The following is a 12,361-nucleotide window of genomic DNA, read 5'->3' on the forward strand; positions in this document are numbered from 1 at the left end:
GTGATCTCTAACTGTGTGGACTATTCTGGATTGTGAACGGAGACCCAGGGTCCCAAAACTACTTGGTCACTCCTGTCCCAGTACTGTTATCCAAATTCTTTCCTGTTGTCTTTCCAAGACCTGTCTGTGTGACTCACAGAGGCTGCAGCCTTCCTGGGCTAGCCTGATCCCTTCAGGAGATTATCACTCCGTTCCTATCAAGGATTCTCCTGGTCCCAAACACATTATCTATCTGGATATCTAAATCATGTCCCCAACACTCCTCTCCAGACCCTGCTGTTTGTCTGTGTTGGGACATTCCCTCATCTAGCCATCTCTACAGAACAGACACTGCTGGGCATTGGGTGGGGTAGCAGAATTATAAGCAGAAAAACAAGCAAGCGAAGAGCTGGCTACAAAATCTGCCAGGCAAGGAAGAAGAGAACATTCTGGAATAAACCAGAATGCCCCAGGTGAAAGGAAGGGCTTCCACCGTGTTAGGAAAAGCAGGCAAGGTTCACAGGCATGCGGACCTTTAGAGTATAGGTAATACTTAGCCATGGAAGGTAAGGCAGATGATAGCCGAGAGCCCTGTATGTCCCACCCAGCAGACAGTAGCAAGCCACTCAACACGGCTAGAACGGCATAGCCAACCTCACAGTCCATTCACTTGTAAGGAATGTCAGGTGCCAACGGCTTCCTGGCTTCTTTGAAAAGTGTCTTAGAGGCTGTATCAGCGGCAGTCCAGCATCCACAGCAGAGTCGTGTTTTTGCGGCAGGTGGACCCCAACATGGGACCTGCCTCTGTTCTGTCAGAAGCAGTCGTTGAATGACCTTATCATGCACCTCTAACACAGAAGCCATGAAGGGAGCTGGCTGCAAGGTCAGTGTGGGTATAAGTGGGGTTGAAGCCCATTGCAGATGTGACAACATCCAAGGTATATTTTTGGAGTGGGTAGAGTTAGAAGGAAAGTAATCAATCAGATAGTAATGAATGAAAAACTTCCAGTGGAAGCCAGGAAAGGGAGTGAGATGGATCCACCATAGAAGACGACAGCCAAGAAGGTGCTTGAGTACCGGCAGACGCCCTGGAGTCACCTAACTTGATAAGGTGCAGGGGCAATCAGCAGGCTGGTCCCAGGAGAGAAGACGAGACGTGGCTCGGATGCCAGAGAAAAGGACCTAAAGATGACAGGAAAGGAGAGACACAGGATAGAAAAGAGGTTGAATATGGGACGTATTCAATAAATTCTGTTTGAGTCGATCAAGCAGAGACCTTTAGTCCAACACCCCCACACCCCCAGAGCTTATCCCAGATCTGAGGGACCCTAAGACTTGATCAAAAGTATTTTTGGAATGAGGACCATGCTGAGCCATTAAATCCAAACTGGTTTGGAGTAACAACAAATATACCACAGCAGGAATAAAAGCAAGACAAAGACACATTCACCCCGCTGACAAGCAAGCGGTCTCTACAATCCTGCATGCCTGCCCCATGCTAGTCCGTCTCCCACCCAGCAACTTCACTGGGTGGCCTTTTAATCCCGGCTGCACAGGCAAATCCCCTGGGGAGGGTCACAATGACTAGGTCCCATCTCAGGCCAAATACATTCTATAATCCCCAGGTTAGGACCTGGAGATCTGTGTTATTAAAATCTTATGTGGAATCTGAAGGGGGAACTTGTATGAAACTGTTCAAAAATGTTCTCCTGGCACCCAAAGAGCCAGGCAGCCAGGCAAGCTCCGAATTCTCCAAGAAGAAAAGGCAACAGGGACAAGGGACATAGCCTCCAGGCAGCAGTGGGGTGCCTGCTATAAAACCTGAATTGCGAGTCAGCTGGGAAGGCAGTCCCTCCACTGCTTCCTTGGGAATTATGTTGAGGAGACACTTTCTTTCCAAGCATACATGTTTGAGTTTCTCAAGCTGGCAAGCAAATCTGTCTAGAATTCGAGAAAAGTCCCTGCAGCTCTCGACTGACGGCAAGGAAGGCAGCTAGGAACAGAGTGTCTCAGAGTTTTTATGGCTGGGATGAAACACCATGACCAAAGCAACTTGGGGAGGAAAGGGTTTATTCGGCTTGCTTACACTTCCACATCACTGTTCATCACTGAAGGAAGTCAGGACAGGAACTCAAGCAGGGCAAGAACCTGGAGGCAGGAGCTGCTGCAGAGGCAATGGAGGGGTGCTGCTTACTGGCTTGCTCCCCATGGCTTGCTCAGCCTGCTTTCTTAAGAACCCAGGACCTAGCCCAGGGATAGCATGACCCACCATGGGCTGGGCCCTCCCTCATCAATCATTAGTTAGGAATATGCCCTACAGCTGGATATTATCTGGAGGCATTTTCTCAGTTAAGGTTCCCTACTTTCAGATGACACTAGTTTGTGTCAAGTTGACAAAAAGCTAGCTAGGACACAAAGTCTCCAAGATGTGCCCACACACAGTTCCAACATGATCTCAGTGCATGGACACACAGGTGAAGGTGTGAGACAGGGAAAAGAAGCAAGCAACCTGAACAGAAATGACAGCAACCCATATGGAATATTGTTCTGCTCCTGAGAAAGACACTAAGTCTCGAACCACGATCCTGCCCACTCAGGAAGCTGAGGCAGGGGGATCACTTCAGCTCAGAAACTCAAGATCAGCATAGACAAAATGCAAGACCAAATTTCAAAACACAAAACCAAGCAAGAACCTCTAAATTCCTTAAAGAAAAGTGGGAGCAATCCCCAAAAGCGTAACCTTTGAAACAAAAATCTCCAGTTCTCTCCATTCTCAACTTCTAGACTGAACTGAACGCACACCTTCCACAAAGGCCGGGGTACAGTGGTAAGGAGTGAGAGAAACATTCCCTTCAAAAACAAACTCTGGACTTAGACACGTGGAATAAAAGAGCTGAAAGAACATATCAGAGACTTTGGGCAGCAGGAGGAGAATGCTACCCGAGCTTGGAACACAGAGACAAGCACAGAAGATCAGCCAAGTGTTGCTCTGGAAACAAATAGTTAAACCAGAAATCCCAGACAGTAGAAGTGAAGATAGACAGGAAAGGTTTCCAGCACCTCTGAGTACCAACATGGATAGGACTTTTGATCCATAAATTCTGGCTCCTATCTACTGGGTCACAGGAAACCTAGGATGATGACCATGAGTCAGGTGCAGCGCTGAGGTTGCCATGCAGGAGCTGGGGGTGGGTTAATGGGCCACATCTGGGAAAGTACGCAGCTTTAAAGGATTCTGAACTCGTGAGGAATTTGCTAGATGATTTGGCTTAGAAGCTCGAGCTTTGCTCCCTTTCTTACGTTTTTTTAAGAGCAGACTTCTTCTCAAGTCCCACCCGAGAGAAGCTACACCAGCCTCCTCTTGGCATGAGGGCCAAATCTCATGTGACCTCAGAGTTTGACCAGCACTCGGAGAGGAGGAGAGGACCCTGTCCTCCCTGATGGCTTTAAACTGTGAGGGCGCGTCCACAGCACCAGCACTACCTGAAGCGTCACTGCCACCCTTGCTGTGGTGGTGCCTGCCAGCTTCCTCTGGGCATGGCTCATCTAATGTGGACCTGAACCTTAGTTAGAGCTACGTTACACACACATACACACACACACACACACACACACACACACGTACGCTTTGTCCTAAGAGAACAACTGGAGTTCATTCACCCTGTGACTAATTTACCTTGGCTAACATCTGCCTTCCATGTGAAGTCACTTCTCATTATTCTTCCCCCATTTTAAGTACTGGGGACCCAAGAGACATCTGCACGTTGGGGTACAGTACTTCCACTGACTCAGGTCTCAGAGCCAGGAATCTTTGTGCATGTACTAACAAATGCGAGAAGTGTAAGAAAATGTCCTTTCTTTCTGACTCTGGTAATGGCATTCTGGGAAAACCACCGAAAAGTGGCCCAGAGAACGGCTGTGACTGGATGGGACCCCTGATTTAACACAGAGGCCAGTGCAGATGGAGAAATGGGGCAGCAGACACAGGCTATCACCACACAGTGGTCCTCAGGCAGTGAGCTGCAGGCTGAGCAGGAAAGCACAGGGTTGGGTTGGAGGTGGGGGACTGGGCTACAGCTCAGGTGAGGTTACTCTCCTCAGCTGTGCTGCAGATGGGAACAACTCTGAAGCAGAAGTGGCATTATTCCAATCGTGGCGTGACAGTAGACAACCTGGTGAAGAATCCAGGCAGCTGGAGAGAGAGAGACAGACAGAGAGAGAGAGAGAGAGAGAGAGAGAGAGAGAGAGAAGAGAGAGAGATTTCAATGAAGAAAGAGAATCTCGGAGAAACAATGTGGATAAACGGTATAAAAGAACAAACAAAAGCCAAACAAGAAAGAATGGCACAGCCAAAGTAATAAGGAAAAAAAAATATATTACATGCATGGCTAGATATGAGGGAGGGAGCCATTCTGAGAAGGAAGAATTCCTTCTCCTATGCCTGAGACAGTCAGCCACCATTTTTTATGTATGAGGAAAGTTCTATCTTTATGAAAATATCAGAGGACATTTAATGGTTATATAAGACACCATGGTTATATATGTATGTGTATACATGTCTGTGTATGGGCGCGTGCGTGTCACTGCACACACGTAGAGGCTGGAGGGCAACTAACTTACTGGAGTTGGTTTTTTTCCTTCCATCGTGGGGGTTCCAAGGATCAAACTCACCAGGCTTGGCAGCATGTACTGTATCTGCGGAGACACCTCTGTGGTCTGGAATGTTCTTCTTCTTCTTCTTTTTTTTTTTTTTTTAACTAAAAATGATCCATTAAATTTAAATGTCTTCTTTAACATCTTTACTATTGCTGAGAATTTCTTAAGGTTCGGGCAGGAAATTATGGCACCATGGGGGGAAAATGCAGGAAACACCGTCAGGAATGAGAAAAGCTGGCACTGGCCGTAAATCCCCACTGATCTAAAGGCGACATTACCACCAGAGATAGAAGAGGTACAAGAATTTAAGGCCTGCTGAGTCAACAGATAACTGCAAAGATAACTTCTGGAATGAAGAGATTCAAACTTCAAGGGAGTGATTGTTTTATTTTTTTTATTTTTTTCTTAAGTGCGTACAGACTGAAATCACACCCCTGATAGCCCGGTGGCACGCCTCGGCCACCGTTTCTGAGCTAACACTTGGAGATAAATGCCTACCTAGACAAGAATGTTATCCACCAAGCTCCACACTGCTCCCATTGTCCGCTGCCTCTCCCCGCCGCGAGAGTGGGAACCGGCTAACCCGGAGAGAGCGCTCCTGACCTGGTCTTGAGGAAACAAAGACACAAGTGGAGGGACTCTGTGCCACTTACTGTCTGTCGCACGCTTACCCTGAGCACGGACTGTCAATCCTCCTAGAAAGGGGGGAATAATGCATTGAACCTAGCTGGTGTGTGGTGCTGTGTGCTGAAATACCTACCTCACGGGCATGCTCCAACAGAACCAAAGTTCACGACCTTAACTGAACTACTTCTGTGAAGAAGCCTTTCCCTGCTCGCTAACTTTGCAATGCGTTGATTTACTCGGCTCTCTGGGCGTGTTTATCATTAGATTAGAAAAGAAGCGAGTTAATGGAATCCCTTACAAGTGTGTAAATACGCTCTGTATATCTCCCTTGGGAGACTGCAGTTCATCTAGCAAATTCACACAATCCCGAGGAATGGAACTAACTAAATTCTTCAACTCGGGCCCAAGTTACAAAGCCTTGGCTGTTTGCGTTCAGATTAATTTTAGCATTCACAATGCAGGCTTAGCTCTATTCACTAACAATGACTGCTTAAAAAGTTAAGCTATTCTGTGTCTGCCGTAGAGTTACAGTGATTTTATAGAGTCTCAAAACTTACTAATCCACTACTCGTTTGAGACAGAATCACAACAAAACTTCACTTCTCTGTGCCAGAAGTATCCTCAAATATATGTCAATCAGTTCCCTATGGCCAACAGAAAGGCCTAAGAGGAAGAGAAGGAGGGGGAGGAAGTGTTATAAAGCAATAATCCTGTTTAAAATTTGAAAGATCTAGAAAACACTGCTGTGATAACACCTGTCTGTCTGAGACCTACTTGGAAAGGACAAATTGAAAGGTCAGCAGTTCAAATTGCATACATTATTACGTGGTACATTAAAACCTGCCCAGGATACATGGAAAGTAGTTCATACTGGGAGGGCAGTGGAAAGGGTATGGTTCATGTCTCCTTTATCCATGCTTTGACTGCAAACCATCACTACAGTTATTAGAGAAGGAACTTTCACAAAGAGCTTGCATTTAAACCCTCCAAGAAGGCACAGCAATGGAAAGGCAGCCGAGAAATAAGCAGCCGTGGCTCTCTTGCAAGGCAATGACAGAGTCCATCACCAACGTGTTCCTCTGTATTCCTTACATTTGGAAACACTGGAGTTTCCAAATGTAAAAGGGTTCCAGCCTCTGGAACCTGAACAGCGTTCAGGCGCATTTTTCAGTCTGTGTGCGTGGACACTGGGCAGCAGTGGGCAGGTGTGGGTTTGCCCAAGCCCCCAGCTGTGAGACAGTGGGCCACAGTGCATCCCAGCCTCCTGGGCTCACCCCAGTGTGATAGAGCATCATGGTGGCATTTGTGGACATCCTGGAAGTGAGGGATTGGGACACAATCTGAGCCCATAGGGTGGGCCTGGGGAGGAAATAAGGAGAGATAGGTGCACACCATGGGAGAAGCCTGCTTGCCTGTACACCCAAGGGAGAGCCAATTCAGGAGCACCAAGTAGTGCTACAAGGAAATGGGGAGAAATCCAGGCCGAGAAGGCAACTGCTTTTAAGTTAGCCTTTCCAGTAATAATAACAGTAATAATAATAATAAACAATTATAGCAATGCTGAAGGTGAAATACTGACCCTCACCAAATTTAAGGAACAAGGTCAGAGCTAATCAAAGTAACACGCTCGAGCATTTGAACCCATGGCTGTTAGGTTCCAAATACAGACTTCAGTTTTTAAAGAGTATAGACACAATGTACTTTGGTAAAGGGCCTTCCCCACATAACTCTGTAAATCACTTCATAATAATATAACAACAATAGCACACATAATGTTTATCATGGCCTAGTTGTACTTAGTACACTTCCGAAATTCTTTCCCACATTAATCCACTGAATCATGAGCATTCCTTCCAGGTGGGCGTTATTACTGCTCTTACTGTACTGTGTTGAAACTCAGCCTCAGAGAACTTGAGCAGTGTCTCACAGCTGGTGGGCAGCAATGCTACAGAACCGGGTACCTGAAGGTGCAAGGCACTGCCTGCACCGCCTCCCGGCAAGTTCGCTGTCAATGGCAAAGAGCATCTCTAGGCCCTTAGGAACGAGCTGGCACTTCAAGCATCATTACGAATGAAACGAGTGGTCACATACACACTTAATCGCGCACACTCACGCGATAGCACAATCCTAAGACCTACCCAAGACTCCATGCCCCGTTTCATAGCCTTTTGGCATTATTATGCTCAGGCGCCTAAGAGTGACCACGAACACAGGTCTATCCATAACATAGTGCCTAGGAAAGGGTCAGGTGACGGCACAGGCTTTGTGTGTGTGGGGGGGGTTGTCCTGATATCCGTGCCCTCCTTTCTGTAACAGTGACATTGTGTCGCACAGCACCAGACCTGCTAAAACTTAACACTTATCACCACGCGTGTTCTGTGCGTAGACGTCCTCCTGCACGTGAAATAGCCGGCTGTGAATTTAGCACACTGTCTTAAGAAACACGCACCTTGGATTCTCCCTTTGGGCTGTACTAGATAAGAGTTTGAACCGAGGGCCTTCTGTGTGGTGGACAAGTAAGCTACCACTGAGCTACACCCACAGTCCTGGAAACCCAACATTCATTACCCAATACGTATAGGGCAACCTGCTTGAAAGGTTACATTTCAGCCAGTCAGACTTGGTTAGTTGTAAAATGACCCTGTGGAAATGACAGGAACGTCTAACGATCTAATGCTTTGTAGAGCCACGCTCACTTTCAAAAGCACCCCACTAGGTGTGGTTGGATACTCAGAAAGCTGAGGCAGGGGAATGACTTAAACCCATAAATTCAAGACTAACCAGGGCAACATCAGGAGATCCAGGCTAACTATAGTATATTAACCCAAACACACACACACACACACACACACACACACTTATGTGCACAAACACATACATGTATGCACTCACGCACATGACATGCACAGTTAATTAGATGGATGATTTATGGGCCAAGATTATTTTGTGACTATTAAGTGATGCCATTTCACCAACCATCCAAGCCACATACAGGGAGGAAAACTCCCAAGGATGCTCACTAGGAGAGCTGTGGATTGGCAACTATAGGTATGAGAGAGTCAAAGGCCCCGCCCGGCCCGCAGCAGCTTCTTTCTGCGGTACCTCAAAGCAGGAAAGCCCCCATGCAGTCCACTTTCTCCAAACACCATTCATAGCCACCCAGGCCAGGCGCCCGCATCCGGAGCATCTCCTCAGTCCAAGACTTTCAATTTCTTGAAACAATAAACTGAGGCAAGCTGCTTTCCCCCACCCTGTGGGAACCATGTTTTGGTCACAGGACTTGGGCTCTCAGCACCGAAGGCTTCCCTCCCAAAGGCCGGCTCCTTTCTTTCCCTGATAACTATGTAAATTCCCCCTCTCCCAGCCCCCGCTCTGAGCCGAGCAGCCGCGGGGCTATTCAGAGCTGTGTTTCCAGATCGGTCCAGCGCTCTCATCATGAATGCATGAGTGAATGGGATGCTCACGGCCTGCACAGCTCACAGCTCTGCACAATGCCCAAACACACGTTTGTCTTTTCCCACGAGGGCATTTCGAATTCGGCCTCCTGCTTTTAACCTGTGCTCTTCAGAGTGCAATCTGTATGGGAACACACTCAACGCCACTGAGATGTTTTCGACAAACATTTGTGACCACCTAGCTAGACAGAAGCTTGCAGCCAACTCGGGATGGCACGACAAAGTCTCCCACCCTTCACCCCCACCCTCACCCCCCACCCACGGTGCCCACTGAATTCACTTTGGGTTGGGCTCTGTTCTCAAACCTTGCAAGCCAAGCTACTGATTCCAATCAGAGAGGACAGACACACTCCGTCCTTTCCAGCCCCTTACCCCACTCCGAGCGCACACGATTTAAACACGCGTGGGCAGTCCATTTGCTCACTTTAGGGACTACATAAAGAGCACGCTTTAGAGAACACATCTGTGTCCTGGACGCCATATGAGGGCCCCAGTTGCCCAGGACTGCTGACCTTGGAACCCCTTCTCCATCAGTCTTTCCCCACTAGACCACCCCGGACGCTAGTGGCCCAGAAGAGGCTTGCCTTTCTCTTCCCATGGTCTCCCTTTGCAACACCGGACAATGAGAGGAATGCAGAACTCTGTTCCCATTCATTCCAGGAGCGGTGCACACAGTCAACCAAAAGCCAAGCGCCGTCTCCCCAGCCGCAGCAATTCAGGTGTTGGGCGGGGAGTCTGTGTCCCTTCTCACGTCCCCGGATGTCCCACTCTCGCCACCCACTGCTGGATCTCGAGGTCCCGCAAAAGCTAGAAAGCAGGTGACCCCCTGGAGCCAGAGGAAACCGCAGCCGACGGCTCCAGGGAGCAGCCAGCGTCCTCAGGGGGCGGCCTCCGCCGGTGTCCCGCCCGCCGGGTGCGGTAGGCAGCAGGTCCGCGCTGCGCCGGGCTGCACGCGCCCACCCCACAGCCCGGAGTGCCCGCGCTTTGTCCCGCCGCACCCGCACGCTCCCGCTCGCTCCCCGGCGTGCCGGCCGCGGGGCTCACCTCTCTGCTGGCTCTGCGCGGTGACCCAGAGCACCGAGGCCAGGAGCCCCAAGAGCGCGGCTCCCGTGCCGCCGCGCATGTCGCCGCCACCGCCGCCGCCGCCGCCGCCGCTCCCTACGCTCCCGGGAAAGGCTGCGACCAAGCTCGCTCGCTGCCACCGCGCGAGTGTGCTCCAGCCGACCCGACCCTGGCCTGGTGCGCAGGCCCTTCGGACACACCCCCGTCGGCCTAGCCGCGCCCCGTCCCGCCCCCGTCCCTCCCCCCAGAAGGCGCCCCGCTGCGCCCGGGTCCTCCCCCCCCCGCCCCCCAAGGATCGGTCCTCCAGGGAAAGCCCCGCCCTGCACGGGTCTCTCCCAAGAATCCCTCCCCAAGTGGGCGCCCTGCTCTGCCCAAGTCCTTCACGGTGGTGGCGGTGGGGCGCCTCTCCTAGGTGGCACTCTAACCCTGGGTTCCAGGGGGGTGAGCAGCAGCAATAGGGGTCCGATTGGGAGGGACGAGGAGTGAGAGGAAGGCCAGGGAGAAGAGACTTTCTGCTAAGCCTGGCCCTGGAGGGTGGACTCCAAGAAAGTATTTGCCCTGTTGACCCTTTTCTGCCTTTCTGTTGGAGCTGTGCGAGCGAGCGTACAGTCCTTTCTTCTGGACCCCGCGCCCTGTGTGCGCCTGAAGAGGTTTTGGGTTTGGGTAGTTTTATGTTTATCTCCCTTCCCTCCTCCCCGTGGTAACTTATTTCTTAACTTGTTTGCCTAAGGAAGGCACAGGTGGTCGCTGGGCCTTAATCAGTAGGAACAGTTACTGCTGAAGAATGGGAGGACTCCGGGGCTCAATGCCGGTTTGGGAAGAACTACTTTGAATCCTAGAAATGTTTAATGAAGTTTCCTCGCAAAAAGTCATTTCCACACTAAAATCCCTCCCCCCCCCCACAACACACACATACCTTTCATAGAGGGAAGTCATTTTCATCCAGTTGTCTAAATCACTTTGAAAACTCTATCAATTCCGGTTTCTCCGAGCACAGGTCTTTAACCACATAATGAGTCAATTTTAAATGAGAATACTTGGCTATTATTTGTTAGCAGGAAGTACAAAACAAGCATGTACCATTTGGCTCTTTAAGAAAAATACGCGGGGTGGGGGGGCTTGGTGAGGTGAGGGCGGGTGGAGAGATGGCTTTGTGGTTTAGAGTATTTGTTGCCCTTGCAGAGATCCGGGTTCAACTGAGGCTCATGAGCGTCTCTAAATATAGTTCCGCATACATGTGGTGAGCATACACACGTGCAAGCAAAATATTCATACACAGGAAAAAAAAAAGACACTGCAGCTCGGTGAGGCCACTCGTCACAGCACTCATGTTAACTCAGGACATTCTTAACTATTTAAATACTAAAATGAATACCTAATGTTAAGCAAATTATTAGGTGAAACAGGTATTTAGAAGTAATTGTTAAAACATTTAGAACATCACACGCAGCTTTCTTTTTTTTCTTTGAAATAATTGCCTGTACATAGGCTTGTATGTTAAATACATGCATGGGGGGTATCCTAAAACACATTCACACCTGCTGGGGCCTGTGACTTTCAGTTTTATAGGAGGGGTGAGGAAGTGAGTTCAGGCCTGTGTTACCAGCATGTGTTTAATCCAGGGCTGGAGTTCGGATCTGATGTCTAGCCCAGTTTCCTGTACCTCACGACACTAAAATGTGAGAGGACCAGATCTTAGGCCAGAAGGACCAGAAAGCTCCCTGGAATGCCTCTGGCAGGTGAGTTACACCTGGTGCCGGAGCTCCAGGCAGGGAAGCTCAGGCTTGTGATGTCAAGGCAGAGAGCAGTCCTTACCTGGAGGGAGCGGATTGGAATCATTGGTTCCAGGTCACGATTCATCACTGCTCAGAATTAACCAGGAGTGTTTCAGCAACAGGGATTTTCACAATAGCACGTGGACATGACAGAATGGTCAAAACATCTTAATTCCAAATGTCTCGTGTAAGTTCACAGTACAGACTTTCCCCCTCTTTACTATGCTTGGAAAATACCTAAATTGCCTCCAGTCCCATGAGAGTGGGGTAACCCATTCAGGGTGAAAAATGAGTTTAATAAAACGTCTGGCTTTCCTGAGACCTTACGAACGCCGCCCACTTGGACCAGACACTAGCCCTGTCTCCTTCCCATCCTCCCCAGCTTTGGCCCACTCTCACAGGATGGAGATGAATAAGAGCCACCTTGCTGGCTGGACTGCAGTGTTACTCAAGAACTAGAACATTATCCAAGTCCAAACATGTTGTAGAGGCTTTTATACCGGCCACTGAGCCTCCCTGCCCTGCCATAGCTGGGGGGGCAGGCTTTCCTTGTGCAGTTAGCGAAAGCAATGCACCATGGTTTTGGTTTTCTAGCAGATGACCCATCTTACTATCAGAAGCACAGATGCATTAGGCTTAATTAAATAATGAGGCAGCTACCCTATGAGAATCATAAAAAAAAGGGAGGGGGCTGAGTTTTACCCCAAGTTGCAGCACTGATTCGCACGTGCTTCTTTCTAGCTCAGTCAGAATCGCTCCCTTTATTACATTTCTATTTACGTATTTAGCCCGCACTTCAGTATATAT

General features: G+C 49.2%; 1 protein-coding gene across 1 annotated transcript in view; it reads right to left on the minus strand.

The window, feature by feature from the left end:
- The window catches only part of Lama1 (laminin subunit alpha 1), a 117,224-nt gene extending 107,276 nt beyond the window's left edge, over positions 1-9,948 (minus strand). The window contains exon 1 of the mRNA XM_021643485.2: positions 9,762-9,948. Within this exon, the coding sequence (XP_021499160.1) occupies positions 9,762-9,840 (79 nt within the window). The 5' untranslated portion in view covers positions 9,841-9,948. The remainder of the gene's footprint in view (positions 1-9,761) is intronic.
- Between the last annotated feature and the right edge of the window lie 2,413 nt (positions 9,949-12,361).

The sequence above is a fragment of the Meriones unguiculatus genome, chromosome 15 (assembly GCF_030254825.1).
Source record: "Meriones unguiculatus strain TT.TT164.6M chromosome 15, Bangor_MerUng_6.1, whole genome shotgun sequence".
Taxonomy (NCBI): Eukaryota; Metazoa; Chordata; class Mammalia; order Rodentia; family Muridae; genus Meriones; species Meriones unguiculatus.